The 21660-nt window shown below is 39.1% G+C and overlaps 1 protein-coding gene across 4 annotated transcripts in view; it reads left to right on the top strand.

The window, feature by feature from the left end:
- The window catches only part of ATXN7 (ataxin 7), an 89988-nt gene extending 68813 nt beyond the window's left edge, over window positions 1-21175 (top strand). For all 4 annotated transcript variants that reach the window (XM_014268090.3, XM_014268089.3, XM_074550460.1 and 1 more), the window contains 8 exons: window positions 6078-6330; window positions 6983-7245; window positions 7960-8042; window positions 9747-10012; window positions 10420-10618; window positions 11494-11615; window positions 11896-12847; window positions 13975-21175. In XM_014268090.3, coding sequence (XP_014123565.1) covers window positions 6078-6330; window positions 6983-7245; window positions 7960-8042; window positions 9747-10012; window positions 10420-10618; window positions 11494-11615; window positions 11896-12847; window positions 13975-13992 — 2156 coding nt within the window. In that variant the 3' untranslated portion in view covers window positions 13993-21175. The remainder of the gene's footprint in view (window positions 1-6077; window positions 6331-6982; window positions 7246-7959; window positions 8043-9746; window positions 10013-10419; window positions 10619-11493; window positions 11616-11895; window positions 12848-13974) is intronic.
- The last annotated feature ends 485 nt before the right edge of the window (window positions 21176-21660 follow it).

The raw sequence follows: 21660 nt of genomic DNA, 5'->3' as shown, positions 1-21660 counted from the left end.
GGATAATTTTGTGCCCTGCTTCTATCAGTTTTCCCACTCTGTTCTCCAGAGTTTTACTGGTCTGAGGGGGCTCTGAATAGCAAAGCTGATGGGAGTGTCCTTAATTCCAGTTTGCCACTACACAACACAAAAAACCTGCAGGCTTGGGATGGCACTGTGCTTGATGCTTCAGGGGAAAACCCATGTATTTTATATAGAGGAATTTTAAATCCTGTGGAAATTGATTACAGAACTACTTCTGTGCTGAATACAAGGGGGTTTTGAAAGGATTAGTAACAAATAAGGAAAAATGAAAAAAATGGTTGTGGAAGGGCAGCAGTTGGGAAAGGGAGATATTTGAACGTTATTTATTGAAATACATTAATTTATTGGTATATTCCTAATAACTGTGTTTGCAATCTGCTCCTCACTCATTCCTGTGGTGGCAATCTTGGCTGTAAGGGGAGGTGTGCTGGGTTTGGGGCCATTTTGCAGCAGATATCACAGAGGAGATGGCATTCCTGCCCAGGTAGTGTGTTACTAGAGAATTAAAACCCATCCCGGCTATGCTGTCGTTATACCATCAAAATCATCATTTATCCTAAATTATAGTTACATAATTATCTCTTCTTTGGAATATTTCAAAGTACTGAAGTTGACATTCAGAGTCTTACTAGTGAGGATGATCACTTTCCATTTCTCTCTCTCTTTTCTTCAATGGCAGCAACAAAACTGACCCTGCTTATGCATAATTCAACACACCTTTATTGAATATATTTTGCACAGTGATCACTTGTGAGTAGATTTTAGTTCTCCAAAATAAATGTCAAGGAAAATGATAAACTTAGTGTGCTGAGTATTTCTCAAGTGAGGAAGTGCAAGACATAAGGTTGCCTCAGTATTGCTTGGCCATTATCTGTTTAAAAGATATAATATATGGCTGTTTCTCGGTGCTACAAGAGTATGTGACTTACAGTTGGTTTCTTCTTGTGGTTTTGCTGACACTGATAAACTAATAATACCAGCTGCCAGATGGAAACCAATGGTTTTTTGTGAAACAGTGAGACAAAGCATCTCAGGACATGACAGATAGCACTGGTGCCCATCAGCCCTTGTTGGTCTGTCATACTGGTTGCTTGGGCTCCATCAATATTCTGGTTTGTAACCTTCTTGCTGAAGTGAAGATGGCTTTGTTCAGCTGCTCTCTGTTCAGCTGAATGTGTAAGATCAAACACCCCCCCAGTTGGAGTGACCTCATCCTGACTTGGAGTGTGCACAGAATTGATGGCATGATTAAAGGGACATCAGTGGAAGATTAAGGCAGAATCCTTGGTATCTAGGTCCCGTGATTAGAGCAGGATAATGAAGCAGCAATAAGTGAGTGAGCAGCAGATCAAGCTCCTGCACAGACCAAGCAGCTGCACACTGCCAGGGTGGCAGCAAAGGAGGAGTAATTTGCCTGCCATGCCTGTGATTATTTTAGTTCCCAGTTTCTCCTGCAAAATCCTCATGAACCTAATTTTTTTTTATCTTTGTCATGGTGAGATCAGAGTGCTGGTGGCCTAGAGCTGCAAAGGAGATTTTAGTTGTTTACTGAGTAAAATCTAGAGCTGTGTTGAGGTGCCCTTCCATAGCAGTGTCTGTGCTCTGCTGTCATGTCGTGGATCTGAGCTTCCTGGAGAAAGGCAATTAGCTCTCCAAGTCAGCTAGCTCTCCATTATTCTAGGGATGAAATACTCTTGCTGACATAAATTTTTTTATCCTCAGGTAGAAGATGTTTGTTTTGATACGCCTGTCTAAATTTCTCAGATGACAAGACGCACAGTAGCTCACTATGATAGAGAAAAGGACAAGTTTAAATTTCATGATTATTGTGCTTGCATTTAGTGATACAGACATGAAATAACAATTACTTAAGCATAAAGGTTTTTTTATGCTTTGTTTCAATATACACATCTAATCCTATAGTTTGAGGAGTACTCTAACACTTTACACAATACTCTTAACCTGTGTTACACTTTTTGTGAATGTTCACTGAAGTTCCAGCATGTCTAGCTGAACCAAACTCATGTGTATGCTCCTGGGTGTGCTTCATTTGTACTGCAGCTGCACCAGCACTGACACAGGGCACTTTGACTTTTTGCCCAGTACTTATGTAAGGAGTCAGTAAAAAAAAATGGGTTTATGAAACTTGATCTGTACATCTTGTATTTGCTGCCCAAAGCTATTAATTGATGCCCAGAGAGAATGAACAGCACAAAATACTTGCTAGCTTTTTGGAAATAAGCATAAACCTGGGAGGAATGTCTTAAATTTTTAAGATTATTATTACTCTTAAATTAATTTTTTTCTTTGTTTTTTTTGTAAGCATGCAGCAAAGTGGCATTTTATGAAAAAATATTTTTTTTTTAAATAAAAGGGTATTGTCTTTTAATATAGCAATAACTTATGAGTCGCAGTAAGTCCAACTGTTTACTCATTGATAGAAGAGTAAGCAGTAGTAGCCAAACACAATGGGAAGTTTTCTCTTTTTTTTTCCTCATCTTTTTTTTCCCTGCCCCTTCCAGGTTACTTTTTTGCATTTTGTCAGAGATTGCTACATGTTTAGTAGGAAATAGACAATGAAAAATAGGATTTTGGTAGAAAACTGGCAGCCAGACTAAGGGCCAGGTAAAGCTTTTTTTAAGCTCTGGAAGAGATCTATATTATCTATTTTATCTATATTTTATCAGGAAGTCCTGTGTTCTTTGGCCTGATGCATATATGATACTTGCTCAGCTATAGCACAGAAATGCTGTGTTTTTCCAACTTGATAGTTAACAGTTGCCTGTCATGGAGCAGACATGGGATGCCATCTCTCTTCACAGCTTTCTAACTCTGTCCAGCCCTTCTCCACATTGTCACAAACCTGTTGTATAAATGCAAAGGTGTTTAAGGAGGAGTTTATCTGTTAAAGTTTAGTGTTGAACACAGCTGTCATTTTAGATCAGATTCTTTCCAGTGCTGTGGCATCAAGGAATACTTTTGAGTTTTGTCCAAAGCCAAAACGTACTTTTTTCTGATATTTGAAAAGCAAAACAAGCCAACAAAAAAAATCAACATAAAAACCCAACAACAACAATAAAACCCCTCCTTCCCCTAAAGTAGGGTTTAGAATCATCATACACAGATGCAGAAATGGGAATATCACTTTGATCTGCTATATAAGCAATCATGACATTAAAAAATTTTTTTCTTCTTAAGAGTTACGTGAAGGGAAGGGATGTGATTGGCAGCCTTTAAAATTTGAAAACTGAACACCTGGAGATAGTTATATTTTTGAATGTTTTCGGGCTGAGACAGAATTAATGACAAATGGGAACTATGTTAAACTGGCAGAAGATTAGTAGAATTTATTATTGTAATATGCTTAGCATAAAAAGCATGGTGGTCTTGATTATTCAGTGACAGTTTGTGTAGTCATTTTTCCAGTAAAAACTGTGGCAATCTGTCTGTAACTATATTCATCAGATCAAATATGCAATTCTTAACACGTCTGGTTTCAAAAATAATATTGGGTTTCTCTATTAAGATGAGACTAAAGTGCTCTTCACATGGTTTGTAAAACACTTCTTAAGTAGATTTCATTTAAAACCATGAATTTTATAAAAAGACTGAAACATTAAATATAAGCAAATTGTAGTAGCAGCCTTACCTCAATTTGTGTGTATGTCAACAAAAAAGTAGGTCTAGCCAGGTTATGAAAAATGAGCTGAAAATTCTTCTTGTTTTGTTGATAGACAACATAAGTCGTGGTTATGCACAGAAGTGATAAGTGAAGATTTCACAGCCCTGCAGTGTTACAATATCTCTTTCAGAAACTGTCCCAGAATTCTAAAAAAAGTTAATTTGGTGGATTTTTTTCTGGGTGTGTGTGTCTGTGTATGGAAATCCTCTCTGACAGGTAGACTGTAAACTTTTGTGTGATCAGCCTTAGTTCTCTTAGGTTTTTGTTTTTTTTTTTTTTGTTATCACCAATTTAAAACACTCAATTAAACTCACTTTGTTGAGCCTGTTGAATGAACATTTGTGCAAATAGCAGTAGCATCTCAGTTTGCAGTTGCCAGAAGAGAAATACTCCTAGTATCCAGATAAATAGCTGGGATTACTATTTTGTCTAGTTTCTTCCTAAGTGATGGAATTCAAGGAGGTTGTCAGTTTTATTCTAGTCCCTTCTTCTTTTCATCTGCTAGGTTTTTTTCAAGAAAGTAATACTCTCACTTCCTTCAGAAAGACAGCGTCATCATAACAACCTCCCAAGGATTGCATTAGTCATCCACTGGCTTATTTGAGCTTATTTGTAACTGTCATAAGCACTTGGATTTTAATTTTCTAAATACACAGAATGTGGAAGAGCATTGAGTAATGTTTCTCATTATGTCACAGGGTGTAGCATCACTGAACTCTCAAATAGTAACTGAACAGAGCTGCTCAGGGATTCTTGCCATTGCTATAAAAAGCCATTTGGCAATAAGCACTGCGTCATACTAGAAGCACAGGCATTTACTAGAGCATAAATATGCTAAAATATTTCATTTACAGTCTCTTCAGTGGCAGCTGTTCTAGAAAACGAAGTGGATGATTTTGATAACTAATTGTTTTAAATACTACAATTTTAAAGCAGTTGTTTCTTGAGATGGATGATAAGTTACTGAATTTGTTTGTTATTTTTGTCGGGCATTTCACACTTGAGTTCTCCACTTCTTGGTAATTATCAATCCAGAAATGATGAGTATTTCGCAGAATTTTGCAGAAGATTTGTTAGGTAGTTTGCACCCATTGTTGCAGTTAAACAGAGAAACACATGGGAGTTGGTTCCGTTTCTCTCTTAGTGCAAGCTCTGTATTCATTCATTATTTTTATTTTCTAAGCTAATGAACACATTTCAAGTGCTACTTCCAAATAGGTCATAGAACACAGATGTACTAATTTACATTTCCCAGAGGGTCACAGGCTTCTGCACAGGTTGCACTGGACTTGGCTGTCACTCTTGGCTCTATTTGTAGCTTCACGAGTAGCCTGCTGCTTCCACAGTTCACTCGAGTCAAAATCTGTAAGGTGATCCTGAGATTGATCTGTGGTGGATTTGGGCACCTCTAACAATACTTGGCTGCAAAAGAGGTGTTCCCACTGCCTTTGCACTCCCCTGACAGGCCTCTTTCTCGTCTCTTAGATCTGTGGTTTTCATTTACTTGATTGCCAGACGTGTCTTTTAAGAAGGTGTTGATGACACAGATCCTCGAGGAATCACAGGTGTCCGTGTGTCAGTGAGCACACGGTCTGTGTAGGCAGAGCTGGGAGCTGCCAGGTGTTCTGAGAGTTCATGGTTCTAAAAACCTACCTTTACAACAGACTCTGTTTTACCTGGAGTGGTGCTAGAAACATAGAAGTTTTCATGGTTTGGTGTTAATTAAAAAACACATCCAGTGATGGAACCTGACCTCACTTAATGCAGATACTCAGGTTTTTGCTGAAGAGTATTGCTGCTTTTGGTGGTGCTGCTGCTAAATAGAAGCAAGAGGGGAAAACCCAACCAAACAAAAACCAAGAATGCTCAAAAAGCCCAGTGTAGGTCAATATTTGAGCTGATGTTTTCAGAGGTGTTCCATACTGGAGGTCTGGTAGATCATACCAGAAGTTTGTCATGAAGTAAAAGTGAAAATGTTGGATTCAATATCATTTTAACAATTAGGAGACATACTTACAGATAATTCTTATCCTTTAAGGGAATGTGATATTTAAGCTTGCCTGGCCTGAGGACAAGGCTCTCTTGGCTTTGTGTGTCTGAGGTCCAGAGCTGATTGTTTGAGATGGAGGGAGAGCTAAGCTTTTCTGGCTGAGATGTGCAGCTCCCAAAGCTCAGAGAGATTCCCATAACCCTCTGGAGACCAGCCTTGAGTGGAACCTCATGAGTTACAGAGAGGCTTGAATCCTCTATGCTCTCTGTGTGGCAGGAACCTCCCAAGACAATAAAGGAATAATGCTAATGGAGTAAATGACATGAAGTATTTACAAATTCTTTCTCTATGGGAGCTTAAAACCCCTTTTCACTCTTACAGAAAGAAGACACAGCTCCTCCAGCAAGCCGCCTTTGACTCCTCCCTCCTCTTCAGTATTTTCCCTCATTTCATCTTTCCCTTCAAAAAACAAAGGTAGCAGTGGAAGTGGGAGCAGTCGTTCATCCAGTGGAGGTACTAGTGCATCATCATCAAATTCCAAGTTGTTGAAATCACCCAAAGACAAGCTGCAGATCAGCGGAAACAACAGGTTAATGCATTCGGTACAGCACAGCAAAGTTCCCCATGACAAAATGTGAGTGTGCCTTTTGAAACAGAGTTAAATGCCATTACTTGCATAGACACTGCTATGTCAAGAAAGCTGCCTTTTGTTTCAAAGTATTTTTGGTTTAGAAAATAATTTTAAGCTCCTCCAGATCTTTTCCCACAGCCTAGTCAAAGATTATAGTTAATGCTCGTGTCTGTGTTGAGGAAGAACTCTTGCAAAGCTGCATCTTAAATCATCAGGAATAAAGGTCATTTTACTAGAGGCTCCTCATTCTTTGATGTAATCTGCATACTTTGATCATAAGGGAGTTTTTCCTCTGATTCAGGTGGTTTTCAACCTGCACATGTGAGATGCCAGCAATGCTGGTAAAATTTACTGCTGCAGAATGGTGCATTTCTCACTGGATGTAATGGGTCCATTGCAGTTGCTTTGGACAATTTGCATTGATGCTCTCTGTCCATGAATGCAAATAATGGTTTCTGAAATCCCTGGACACTCTGAAGTGTCAGGGAAAAAAGGATAGGAGAGATTATGGATATCATAAGAAATGTGAAAATTAGAAAGCTAGTAGGAGGAAGGTTTGCAATTATATTGGGAATAGATCAGAGTGTTGTTAAATAATAACATATTTTAGCTTATTTTTTTTCCAATTTTTCTCTCTGTTTTTCATAAATAACAGTATGACTCCATCTGTCAAAGTGGAAAAGATTCATCCAAAGATAGATGGTGCCCAACTGAAAGCTGCTGTTGGTCCAACTTGTTCTACTACTGTGAGTTCCTCAATAAAGACTGGCCTTAATTGTCCCTCAATACCAAAGCCACCCTTGCCTTCCCCTGGACAGATACTGAATGGTAAAGGTCTTCTCTCTGTGCCTCCATTTTTGGAAAAGAAACCTGAAGAAAATACGAATAATAGGAAATTTTTACATAAAAGATTGTCAGGTAATTTTTAAAAATTATTATTAGTTATATTTCTTTTAGTAGAATATATATAGGGAAATAAGTTCCAGAAGTAACTTAAAACTCCTGTAATACTGTAAATTGTTGTAAGAGTTTTTAAATATTATAATTTATATCTATAATTTGACAGACACTTTAAGGATACAAACACCTTGAAATTGACTTTTCCTTTCAGAAACCTGTACAGATCTCAAACGCCCGTCAGTTCTTACAGTTTTAAAATTACACTCTTTTACTATCTCCAAAAATTTTAGTTTCCTTCTTTCTATATGGAAGGTCCAAATGTACACAGAAAGCAGAAAAACTAGCACCTGATAAACTGAAAAATGCAAACTCGGTCTGCTCTTTACACTTTTTAACACAATTATTTTAAGTGTTAGTAGAATGATAGAAAACTTCTTGACACCAAAACCAACAAACAAAAACCCACCATTTATTTGTCACAATCCATAATGGTGATCTCTACTCCTAACAGGGAGCATCAAATCCTCCTTAGAGGACACTTACAGGTGTTTGTGGACCTGCTTGCTGAGAGTGTAGAAAAATTCATTTGTACAATTTTACTGTGCATTTTTATTTGTGCAATTGCCTGTGTCATATTTGAAAAGTTTCCAATGTGATTAATTTTTATGGTGAAATAAATGTTAATATTTCAAAATGTCTTTTGCTGACTTTTCAATACTGTGTCTTTGACAGAGAGAGAATTTGATCCTGATATATACTGTGGTGTCATTGATGTGGAAACCAGGAAACCTTGTACTAGGTCTTTAACATGCAAGGTAGGATATCTGAATCAGGATATGATTATCTGAAGCTTTTATTCAAATTCTTGGGAAACATGATAAAAAACAGAGAACTGCATATTTTGCTGTTAGTAATTACCACTGTAAGTGGTACGTCTCAAAACATGTTGCTCAGAACCAAAAAGAAATTGGTTTTGAAGTTCAGTTAATTATTCAGAAAGCATTTCTCAAAGTAACCCAGAGATTTGTGTTTTTGTATAAACCCTTCAAACATGGGTGTTGACATGGAGCAAACTGTCTCTCCACATGTAGGTAGCAGGGGCAGTGTGTTCCTCTTTTTTGGGGTAACCTTCCAGTTGTAGATCATGAATTTTAAAATTCCTCATAAGCATTGAAAATATTCCTAATGCAGGATTTAAATCATTCAAGCTCTTCCCTTCTCACACTCTTTCCTCTCCCCCCCAGCAGTCTGCAGCAGGTTCTTGGTAGGAATTTGTGTAAATGCTAATGCTGCTGGTTGTACTGCTGCAGCCAGCTCCTGAAAGAGCCATGGAGCACACCTAGAGGTCAAACTCTAAATTAAACAATCGTAAAAACTTTCAGTCTGACAAAATGGATCCTCTGGCTCCAAAACCCTGGGGGGACACAGGGCTGTCACTTGCTCTCAAAGAACCAAGAATCCAGATCTCCTGCACTTGTGAAAGATTTCAGTCCTTTCATGCAAAGCAGCTCTACCCTCAGTTTGGGAAAGGTCTGGTAAATAAACCACCTACAGAACAAAGGTACATGAAGCTGGCACTAATGAGCCAGAGGAACTGAACTTGAACACATTGCCCTTTTGGAATTACAGAGGGGAGGAAATTGTTTTGTTAATAGAGGAGGGAAAAGCTGCAAGGTTTTACAAGAGAAATAGGCAAATCAAAAGTGAAAAAGAAAGAGTAAAAACATTTCTCGGGAATTCTTTAGAATGTACTACTCATAAAATAATTTTTGGAATTGCTATTTGTGTCTGAATTATGTGACAAAAATTTTTACCTACTGAAAAGAACCAAATCAAATCCTTTGTGCCATATTAAAAAGGTATTGTGTATGACTTTAACAATTCAGAAAAATAGCTTCCATTTACTTCACCTTACTTAGAATTGGTGCCATTTATACACATACACATCTTACTGTCTGTAGTGTTCAGGACACTCAACTTTGTGTCCTCACTGACTCTGGATTCTGCTGGATATTTTGAATTCCTCAATATCTATTTGATTACATTAGTTTTCAAGGAATATATTAGTTTATAGGAGGCAGCACAGTACTTTTCTAAATATTTTTCAGGTCTCCCATTAGAAGTCTGATTTTAAACATTATTTTGTTGAATATTTTTTTAAGTGGAAGTAAATATTTTCTCTTCTTGATTTTGCAGGAGTTGGCAGTTGAAATATCAATGTAAAAAACGGTTTTTGGTTCTAGTCTTAACCTTATTAAAAATTTGGCAGTTTGGTTTTTAAAAAGAAATTTGAAAGATACCTTTTACCAAATTGCTGGGCTAGTTGTTCTGTATCAGACAAGGATATAATCATCCACCAAGCAATTTTAAAGTTTGTTTTCTAAGTCATATTTCCATTTGTTTACTAAACCAGGATTGTGATGATTTTCTCTGTTTTGGAGCTCTCTACACATGTTTTGAGTGTTTGACTTCCACAAATGTCATAGCCTGGGATTAATGATTTATTCCTGGTTCTGCAGACACATTCCTTAACCCAGCGGAGGGCTGTACAGGGTCGAAGAAAACGATTTGATGTGTTGTTAGCTGAGCACAAAAGCAAAACCAGGGAAAAGGAACTTCTTCGACATTCGGATCATCATCAGCAGATGCCCCCTCTCAGGGAACCACATCCCTCACCTACTAAAACTTCCCAGGAGCTGCACCAAAATTCTCATGGAGTTACTCTTACAGAATCAAAGCCTTTATTACCTAATAAACCCAAACCTCACCCCCCCAGTCTTCCAAGGTAAGGAAACTCTGCAGATGCAGTGGTATGAAATGAACACGGGGAGATTGATAAGGGAGTGATATTGATCTGTTGGATGGGGCAGTGTGTTTGCTGCAGGCCTGGTGCCTGTCTGCAATTAGCAGTTACCTGCTGAGGGTAACTCCTGGTCAGGAGGGAGTAGTAAAACTACTGTTTGGAGTAGTAAAAGCTGACTTGCAATCAGTGAAAGCGGTTGGGCAACAGTTGGGCAATGCTGCTTTTCCAGGGGTACCACCATACTCTGTGCTTGGCCTTGGCAGGTTACAAGGTGGGCAACACCAGGGATCTCTTAATTTAGATTTCTTTCAGTAATAATAAGCACTTAAAGGGTGGAATTTTTAACTGGACTGGGTTCAATAACACCTGGTTACTGCTTGCCTTGCCAGGCCTCCAGGCTGTCCAGCCCAGCACAGTGGAAATGCCCCCAGTGAGTCTCCTTCTGTCCACGAGTCCCCACACCCTCCCTTGCCTGCAGCTGAGCCAGCATCTCGGTTATCCAGTGATGAGGGAGAATGTGATGAAAAAGAAGAGCCTGTTGAAAAACTGGATTGTCATTATTCAGGTCATCATCCTCAACCAGCCGCTGTACGTTTGCAAAGTTAACCTCAGTTTGTCTCTGGCTCTAATTGTGTAAACAAGTTACTTTGGGGTTTTAGGGGTGGTTTTCTGTGAGGTGTGTGATACTTTTTTCCTTTTTTTTTTTTCTTTTTTATTTTTCCCCTCCCTATATTTTGAGAAAATTATTTTGTGGCCTAGTAGGCAGTGAAGGTTTAACTAGTTACAAAATAAACATGCTTAAAAAATGTGTTCATAGCTCACTTCCCCAGTCTAAAAGAAAACAAAATGCCAGCATACTAAAGATGAAATTGCTAGCTGCTCTAAAGGGCTGTGGTTTTGGAATAAGTAAACAGTGTCTTTTTGGTGCAATTTTCTTATTGGACTCCCCTGTCCACACCCACATACATTTTTTACTCAAGTTACCAACATCATGTTAAAGATAGCAGTAAGGTATTTTAATATTTAAATTTTGACAAAAGTTAGTTAGTATAACTAAAAGCAAATTTATTGTCCTGGATGTCAAATTATATTTTTTTCAGAAACAGACTTCTAGCTGATAGCTGGTAGGTCCTCAGAAGCAGATGTTATATAAATATGTGTCTGTGTGTATAATGTTTATACATAAACAGACATACTGCTAACCTTCTCTGTTTAATCAAAGGATTTGATTAAAGTCAAATTTGACTTCTTCTATTAAGTATGGGTGCATCAGAAGACAAGAAAATTCTCAATATATCAAGGCCAAAAATTTTAAATAGTTGTTGGGCCACAGACATAAAAGCTCTAATTTATTTTTTGATCCTCTACTTAAACATCTAAAATCATATTTATCATAAACAAATTGTTATTCAGAGAGTTGTCACTGAAAGCAGAAAACACCAATAAAAATCATGTCTTTTCAGTTTTGCACATTTGGTAGTCAGCAAATTGGAAGAGGTTATTACGTCTTTGACAAGCGGTGGAACCATATTCGATGTGCACTTGACTTCATGTTGGAGAAGCATCTGAATTCACAGATGTGGAAGTGAGTAGAAATGAAAGAGTTCTTATTCTTCTTGGTGTTTGTAGAAGTACATAAACCTTGTGATTCTAGTTAAAGAAAGTAATCTTGTGTTCAGACTGAAGGTTGATGGTTTGTGCTTTATATTTTTTGCAACAATTAACTATCAGTTTAATATAATCAGAGGCATTAATCAACCCCAAGATAAAACCATTTTAAGGTAGCATTATTAGTATATACGGGTATTAGTCTGAAGAATGGTGGCTATGTGAGATTTTATCTTTCTTTTTCTATCCACCTGCAGGAAAATTCCTCCAGCATCCAGTACCACAGCATCAGTCCGTGCCCCACATCGGACAAACCTGCTGCCTGCCTCTCAGCACGGGGTCAGTGCCGCAGGGTTCCTCTTGCCCACCACGGTTATGTCATCGCCAGCGTTGGTGTCTCCTTCCTGCGTGTCCCTGAGCAGCAAATCGGTGCCATCCCACGGGACGACGCTCAGCGCCAACCCCGCTGCTCTGGGTGCCGTGGATCCCGTCTGCAGTATGCAATCAAGACAAGTGTCTTCTTCCCCTTCAACACCTACAGTGCTTTCCTCTGTTCCTTCACCTATGGCCAGCAAACCTCAGAAAATGAAATCCAGCAAATCTTTTAAACCTAAGGAATCTCCTGCTGGCAGCGGCACCTGTAACAGCACCGGCAGCGTCAGTAGCAGCGGCGGCTCAGGAAAGAAGCGTAAAAACAGTTCCGCACTGCTCGCACCTTCTCATTCCACAGAGTCCTTTAGAAAAAACTGTGTGGTTAACTCTGGAAACTCTGGGACCTCCTATCATCCCTCAGTGACAGCTTCGTCCCACAGCGTTGGCCTCAACTGTATGACTAGCAAAGCTAACTCTGTTAGCCTCAAACATGACCAATCAGGGAGGGGTCCTCCGAGCGGGAGCCCTGCAGAGTCCATCAAGAGAATGAGTGTGATGATGAACAGCAGCGACTCCACGCTCTCCTTAGGGCCCTTTGTTCATCAGTCTAGTGAGCTGACTGTAAATTCACACAGCAGTTTTTCACATTCACATACTTCCCTTGACAAATTAATAGGAAAGAAAAGAAAGTGCTCACCTGGTTCAAGCAGCATCAACAGCAGCAGCAGCAAATCAAACAAAGTTGCCAAATTGACATCAGTGAACAATGTTCATGCAAAACACACTGGTGCAATCCCAGGGACGCAAGGACTGATGAACAATTCTCTGTTTCATCAGGTAGGAAGTCTTGTCTCAAACTAAGCCAGCATGAAATGCCTCCTCACATGCTTATAATTCATGTCTTCTCTTTAATATTAAATAGATAGCCAGTTGCAGATCCTGCTCGAGTAAAAGGTAGTTCTTCTTTTTGTCCAGTACTCATTTCGAGTGTTTTTATGGTACATTTACTCAAGATATTTATAAATGTTCTGAATAAAAAAGCTATACTTTAGGAAATAAACCTTATATGGGATATTTCAAATTCCTTAGATGCTGTTGCCTGTGAAGTGCTTTCAGATAAAATTAATTCCTCTTATTTTTAAACCATAATTTTAAAAAAGAATCTTGCCAGCCTGCCATGGAACTGAGCTGTGTGTCTCAGCCTGACTCCTTGTTTCTTTGTCAGGAATAAATATTCTACAAAGTAGAACATAATGATGCTGATAACAGAACTGTGATACTGTGATAAAATAAGCCTATTATCCCAAGATGTCATTGACTAACTTCTTAGTAATAATGAGATTAAATGTAATAAATCAGATAATAAACCTTTTTAGTTGGTAAGGCAAATAGATATGCTATAAAGGAAGCAGATCTCATGAGTATGTAAGATCTCATTTTAAAAATTAGTTTGGGGTTTTGATTTTTTTTTTGAAACAAATCTCACTGGAAAAGTAGTGCATTCAGGATTAAAAATCCAAGAAACTGTGTTTTCTCTGCTGCTAAAAACTGAAATCACTGTAGCTGGAGAGCCAGGAGGTCAGTAAGAACTTTTTGAGAGTGGTTTCTTAATTTTCAGTTTCAGCCACAGAGGAAGATTTTCACCTTTTTGTGTGTTTACTTAAGAAAAAAAGCCTTCATATGGCTGAATTTATTTTTGGACTTATGTAATAATTACTATTTCAACTATGCAATATAAGTAAAAAAGCAATATGATTTGTGTGAACTAAGAAGGAAAGCATGCTTGAAACCATTACAAATTCGAAGAGGTTTAGCTGAGGATTTTCAAGTCTCAGACAGACCAACCTCAGGTTATCAAGGTTGCTTTGTGCCTGAGATTTTCCCCCAAATTTGCTCTTGTTAGCCACAAAATAAGTTTGTTTTCAGTGCCTGCACTGATGGTTCTCTCTTTTCTTGCCCCCAAGCCAAAGGCCCGTCCCTGATAGCTGAAGGCACCAAGGTGAGAAACAAACTGGACAGTTTTCACTACAAGCAAAACCTCCATCTGGATTTCTGGACTCCAAGATGCCTTGAGTTTTCCCAACTTCCCATGGTCCTCAGGTGTGGAAATCTACTGGACTGTCACTTAAACAAGGAATTTCCCTGAAGCCATGTCTGTAGCAGTGAATATACTAGAAATGGACACTGGATGAAGTTCAGCCACATAATTGCTCTTATCAGTGTTAACAGTGGTCTGGACTGTTTGCTACAAATCTGTGAGATTTTCCTTACAGGAGTACATCATCTTGCCACTATTTGACATAGTTTGGCTGGGCAAAGGAATGTTTTCTGGGGGGAAATAAACATTACTGTGGACTTATTTTTATACTGATGGTGTCTTTTGTAGGTGATAGCTAACCAGACAGACACCCTCAATGGAGAGGACCCCGTGACAAGGGGAAAAATGTGTGAGGCACAATGGAAAGAAGCCCTCAAGAAGGGAATATGGCTTTAGTGTTTTTATAGCAATGTTCCTTTAATGGAATATAAAAAATAGCACAATTCAAAAAATAGTCTGTTTTGCCCAGCCTTTTGCAGGTAATTTGGGATAAGAAGCTATCAGGAGTTTAAAACAAAACAAACCCAACAAAACCAGAAAAACTTGTTTGAGGCCACTGCTCAGAAAACAAGTATAAAAATGCCGTATTTGTGTGATACAAAACCTATTTTCTATTCTTTTGAATGAGATTTTATTGTGGAAGAAAAGTTAATTTTGTTCTTTAAAAATTCCAAAAAATATCAAACAGACAAAGGCAAATAACCTCTAAAACTCTATGCCCAAAGAACCTATTTATTGACCTATACTGTATACCACAGGCCTTTGTTTTTTTTAAAAGAAAAACTGTATTGATGAAATTAGGCTGGATTTGTCTTCCTCTTCCAGCAGATAAAATTAGCCCTTTTAAAAATGAGTTTTTAAAATATTTAAATATTTTTTAACAACCATAAAAGTCAGTTTCTTTCTGCCTTGTTTGTGTAACAAAATTGTTGATGTGTGATGTCTTCTACCACTCAGTAAGTTTGGGTTTTTTAGTCAAAATTCTGGAATAAATACCAATTTGACAGCAGAGTTCACTGTGGAGCACTGGTTTGTGCATCACAGTCATCCCAGGCCCACCCAGGCTTTATGAGCATGGGAGGCTTTACAGTTTTATATAACCCAGCCAATTTTTATGAAGTATTTTGTCTTGCTTCAAAACACCTCAAAAATTAATTCCGCCAAAGGGCTCATTGTATTATGGTTTGACTCATCTGGATGTTTTTGTTAAGTTTTTAAACATCAGGTAAAGGCTCAAAACTGACTAAACTTTTATTAAGGGGGCAAAGCAAAGGAAGATGAAATCCTAACGAAGAAGATTTTTATTTTCTGCCTTAAAGGGGCATCAGCTATTGCTGAGAAGAGACAATCTGAGCCTGTCCAGCTGTTCACGTAGCCCAGCCTTCTCCCCGTTGTGGTGGCAAGTAGTAAGTACATCAGGGAATCCAAAGCCACTCTGAGTAGCAGTTGCTTAGTTGTTTACCTAACAATGCTTTCAGTTTCTCCTGAACTTCCTATGAAATCATTGTTATACAGCAAAACAACAAGAAGCCTCTATGCAGACACTTTAGCTTTGAATTGATACAAAAGATCTCACTGAGAAAGCAATGTACTAGAGACTCTTATTATGCAAACTTTAAAAAGAAACCAGTAGACAACTTTTCAGGAACAAAAGGATTCGTATTTAATAGGATGCCCTGTTGAAAGGATTGTTAGAACTGCAATTGGTTTAATGTAAAAGGAACCAAAGTGAATTGCTTCAAAAAGAAATCCAAGTGTATTAAATCCTGCACGTTTGGAGAGAAATCCATGCTCTGATGAAAGTCCCTGGGGCAGAGCTTCCACTTCAGGATAGCATCAGTCACAAGTGCAATTTGACTCTTGGTAGAAACAAAGGAAAAGGAAACAGAAATTTGACAAGTTTGTGATTGAACTGTCCTCTGGTTTTTAAGGTTCTGTTGATCTGAAAGCAAAATGGCAAATTTGTGCTCCTTCAGTAGCATGCAGATGTGTACAAAGTGAATTCCTGATGGCTGCTCCTCCAGAGCCAGTGGGTGCAGCCACCCTGCACCATGTGGGCTTGAGCCACTGGAGCAAAGAATCCGAGCATAAATTCTGCCTGCCCTAGACCTGCTCTAAATATTATGTTTTAGATCTTGGTTGTAAGCAGAACATTGTTCCTGAAGCTTTTATTGTCACATAGTTCTTACTGTAAATAATTAAGGAAGCTTAAAATTAATTTTCCTTGCAAAATTGAATTTGCAGTGGCTGGGTTGTTTCTAGACAGATTTTGGTATTAATTTAAGAGATACAGTTTTTATAGTCTTTCCAACTTCTCGTTATGACTCCTGCAGTTTTCTTAACCTAAAAAATTGCTGCAATGATGAACAAAGAATTATACAAGAAAAAAAACATACTTTTGTATCTTTATTTTGGAATTTCTTGTTCTATTATAAATATTGAAGTATCCCTATTTCAGAAGACATATTTTGTTAATTGATTGTACATATTTAAATATGTATTTTTGCACAGGTCTTTTTTTCTTATATCCAGTTTTGGTACAATTGAGATCATCTAGTATTTATTTATTAATTAATTAAAAAAAAAAAAGCAAATACCTTTTTATAATTTGAAGTGGTTCACTGCCAAGCCAATAGTTAACATGCCTACTTTGCAATGTAAGGGATGCCTCCGTTTTGTGAAAGCTGTGTCCCTTTTCCCTGTCCTGGGAGTGGGTGGATCCACGCCGAGGATGCCGAGCCCGGAGCCCTCGTGGTTGGTGTGGCATTGATTGCTTCTCAGTTGCCTGACTCCCAGCAGATCCATAGCTAAGTGACACACTGCTTCTCTTTTTTTAGTGTTCGTGTGCGTGTGTGTGCGTGCGCATCCGTGTGGGTCTCATGTGGTTTCAAACTAACGGAAAAACTGAAAGTGCCTGATATAACTAGTTTTAAGCTTGGACTGTTTAGACAGCTTCTCCTTAAAAGACTTGAATGTTCAGTTGAAATTTTGGAGCTTGCTTTTTCCACCTATATATAATATATATGTGTGTGTGTGTGTATATACACACACACATGCATATATCTATATATCTGAAATTAATGAGATGGGTTGATAAAAGAAAGCAAATTATACTGGTAGCTTTTGTAAAATCTTTTAATTTGAATACCTTCTGTTGGAACAATCCTATTGATAACTCATATTTAGTATAATGCCAAGAGTTTGAAATATGGTTTTAACCAGCAGTTTATTTAACTCATTTTGTGGAGGGGGGGAGCAATATTCATTAGTCAAATAATTTAGAAAATGTTCCAAATTGTTGGTATTCCAATACAAAGAAAAAAACCCTAGTAAGTACCTCTAAACCATGAAAAAATAAAGATGTGATTTCCAAATGACATTTCTAAGGCAGTTGTCTTCCTGTAAGAGTTCTCTTGCCAAGGAATCTCTCGTCTTTTACTCATTCTGTCCTGGAGGAGGGAATTGGGCTTAGAAAGATTCTTAAATGTTTCACTGTTCAGCAGAAAATAATCATTTTTACCTTTTGTGCGAGATATTTTATGTTTTAAAGATAATTTTGAAATGAGCACTACATAATGTCAATGTGAATGTAGGCCTTGGAAGCATCTTGCTCGGTGTTGAGCCTGGTTCTAAAAGCAATCTCCTGTGTAAAATGTGTGAATAGTTTGATAATTTGTATACATAATCAAGAGCATCTGATCAGCTGAACTCTGTGTTGGCTGCTGTATAGTACATGAACAAATGTCATGGGATAGAAAAATTACTTTGGATATTTAAAAGAAAAATAAATATATAGTCTATTTGTTTTGTAACAAGTTTCTGTAAATAAAATAATTTATACTATTTATAAGAAAAAGTTGTGCTTTGCTTCATGAAAAAGATTAGTTTGTTGAACAAACATGTTACTAAACAAGGCAATAAAATTAGGACTTTTCAATAAATGAGGTTGGTTGCATGGAATATATTATATGTTTCTGCTTCATTATAAAATCCTTCGCTATTAAAGGAAAACATTATCTGTATTGGTGCCTATGTGAACTAATTTCAGAGAATTGGATGTGGTCAAATTCTCTCACTGTCCCTCAGCATCGTGAGTCAGCCCGGTAGGTTCGGAGCTTCCCATCCTACAGGGGGCTGGTACCTGGTTTGAGCAGTGCCTGTGTCACCTCTGCAGCATTTTCCTTCTGTGCAAAGGACCTTCTGTTACTTTAGGTTCACACTTCGTATTATTTTCTAATCAGAATAATGAGCAGCAGCCTCTACAGCCCCAGATGTGGTTATGTTGAGTTGTCGTGTTTCCTGGATTTTTTTCCTCCTAAAAGTGTCTTCTGTGTTTTCACAGTTTGAAGTTCCAGTGTGTGGATTCAGCAGGTTAAGCACTCCTGCAGAGCTTTTCTCTGCATGTGACTCGGGACTCGTGTGTTGTGGGCGATTTCGGAGCAGTTTGTAAAACCAGTAAAGCTCTTGTTACTGGGACAGGACTTCAGAGTGACATCTGTGGCAAAGCTTCCTTTATTCTGTCTCTATTTTGTTTTGGTTTTGTTTTTTTTCCCCTCTTAAAACAAGCTTTTCTTAATATTTAGAATAAATGCTGCAAAGTACCAACAGGGTTCAGACAACAGGCAAGTTCTGCTTTATCTTTTTATAATAAGCACCTCTAGTAGTTCCATGTTTACTTTGTGCTACTAAGTATTTCAGTTTCTTTTTTTGTCTTGCCTTCTTGCAAATCCTTTTCCTTCCCAGTATCAGTTTTTACCACCTGTGCCATCCTGCACGAGCTGCTGGGGCTGTAGCTGGTTCTGCAGAGCTGTAGCAGTGACCACAGCCCGGAGCGCGTGGGAGTGCAGAGCCCTGAGCTTGGCATCGTGTTCAGGCAGGTTCGTGACTCTGCTCCAACACTGAAGGAGTAACTCTGCATTTTACTGCATTTCATACGGGGTTCAGTGTCCTCTAAAACTGACAAGGTTAAGGAAGGGAAAAGTGCATTCACCCTATGTAACCCTGAGCTCTCGGAGCTCTGTGGAATTGGAGTGTTCTCCCTCTCCCCTTCTTTGCTGCATTTGGTGCAGTGCAGTGCAGGGAGCCCTGACCCTGGGGCAGAGCAGAGCTGCTCCTTGGCTTCTCTCTCCTGGTGACTCCACTCACTGAAGGAGTTAGTGATGAAAAATGGTTCTGACCAGGTGCTGAAGTGGAACTCAGTAAGCACAGATGTCCCTGAACCGGGTGGAAAAGCTTCCCTCCATCAGTGACTGCATCATAGGAAAATACTCCAGTTTATATTGGGGACAGTAACTTGGTGATGTAGGAAACTGCCAATGCATGCAATGCAATGAAAGCCCAGGGTCAGAGGTTCCCTGTGTGTAGGGTTTGTGTATCTGTACATCTTGTCAGTGCCCTTTGCATTTGGTATCAAAGCTGGGGAGCTGTGTCCCGGGAGCCCGAGGTTGTTCGGCTCTCCCTGGCGGAGCAGCGCTGGGCTCAAAGGCTGCAGCCGGTCCCTGGCTGTGCTCGCAGCTCGGATCGGGGTGCGGGGTTGGCCGGCTGCCCTCGGGCTCTGCGAAGGCCGGAGCGCCGCTCCGTGGGCGCCTTGTTTACACCGACTACCAACACAACCCAGAGCAGGGCTTGCCCTGGCTTTTTTAAATGCAAATTCCTGCTGGTGCATTATTATCACGTTCTGCTGCAACAAATAATCAAACGCATGTGGCTTGTAGGATCCACCGTGGGACTTTTTATTTTGACTGGATGCTTTTTTCAGTGCGTTGGCTCAGAGCTGTGTTAGCCGCTGGATTCGTTCCTAACAAGCAGCATGGGAGCTTTGTCATGGAAAAGTGGCATATGCTTGGGGTTTTGCTGACCCAACAAACTTCAAAAACCTTTAAGGAACTTGTTCAAACTAATGTGGATTGAAACTTTATTGCTAAGGAGGTAAAACAGCTTGAGAAATGCAGTTAAAAAGCTTTGTCCAAGCCTATGAGAAATAGCTGGTGTTGATATTTGTGCCCAAATTGATACAAAAACGTTTTTTTCAGCATCAGCAGGGACTGTGTTGCTGCCTGGGTTTGGTGGTCTCTGACAATGCTGAGAGTTTTTTGTTATCCATTTTGCAGTTTAGGTCCCTCCCTTCACCTGAGTCCTTTCCTGTTCACGACAGGTGACTTTTCCTAAAGCCAGTGCCCTGTCCCTGGCCTGCAAGGCTGGACCTTGAGCTCTGGAGCCCGGTGTTCAGCAAGAGAAGCACCAGGTGTTGGCAGGTGAGCCAGAAACTGCACAGAAATGACATTTCCACTGCTTTTTATCAGAGCTTTACTAACAAATCCTAAACTACCCCATCTCCTGCCCTGCCCACCTGCTTCCCCACCATTAATGCAGGGAATGAATTGCAGAGAGAAGTTCAAGCTGAGGCTTGAAATCTCTGTCTGGTTCTGGCTATCTTGTAGAGAGGGTCAAGTCAGCCTTGCAAAGCGAAATTGGAGAATGGCATTAGCTCAAGGAACTGCCCAAGCTTAAATTACAAGAGAGAATGTACAACTTTGGCATGTGGACTATAAATCCATGGAAAGGTGTCAAAAGCAAGGCATGAAGGCCTGTGTCTGGAGTGCTGCTCACAATCAGTTAAATAAAGGGAAATTATGAGATCAGATAAACAGAATATAAAACTAACATGATCACGGGACAGTAAAAATCAACTTGAAATTACTTCAGGAAGTAGAAATTCTAATGCTTCTGATTTGACATAGAGATGGAAGAAAGCATTTTAAAACAACAGAATAGACAAAATTATGCCCTTGATCAGCACAAGGTGTGACCACCCAGGACCCCTCAGCATTTACTTACTCTTTGGAAAACTTGTGTATCAGATTCCTTTTTTTTTTTTTCAGGAGAACAGTGTGAACAGCCATGCTGGCTAAACCGTGTGCCTCCAGCTGTGGGATTCAGGAGGTGCTGCCTTTCACCTTTATTCCACCACTATTTTATCCCACCACTATTTGGCATGGCTTACAGGCTGAACTGCTGCACAGAGCCTTAAAAGGTTCAGCTAAAATTGCTGTGACTCTTTCCTACCAGGCTGTGGCACAAAAATCTTTGTCCAGAAGATCTCCAGGCTCTCCCTGGATCCTCTTTTACAGGATGTAGGCTGGCACCAGGAAATGTGCAGGCAAGTTGGGATCTTTAAAGGGTCTTTGCTGTAGTAGGATTGTGTACTTCTGTTTGGAACGTTATTTTTCACCCACCTGAGCAGAAAACACCAGACTCTGAAGTGCTTGGCTTCCACAGGATGATGGCCACAGTTAAGATGAAATGATGAATAGCTCTGCAAGTATCTTAGAGCACTAAAACTCTTTAGCAATGCTTTTTTTTTCCCACACAGAGTAGGGATTTCCATTTTTTTTCTGCTGCTCTTACCTACACTAAGAGAGCAGCAGGATTTCTCTGGAACACATGAAGCCTCTTTTAGCCTGATTTTTCTTGAGTAGGTTTCTATTCCCTTTAATTTACAGTTAAAGAAATATATGGCAATACATATGCTGAGTGGAAACTTTGATGCAGT

Source organism: Zonotrichia albicollis, chromosome 12, assembly GCF_047830755.1.
Source record: "Zonotrichia albicollis isolate bZonAlb1 chromosome 12, bZonAlb1.hap1, whole genome shotgun sequence".
Lineage (NCBI taxonomy): Eukaryota > Metazoa > Chordata > Aves > Passeriformes > Passerellidae > Zonotrichia > Zonotrichia albicollis.
The sequence above is the reverse complement of the archived record's forward strand: the minus strand, read 5'-3'. Positions and strand labels throughout refer to the sequence as shown.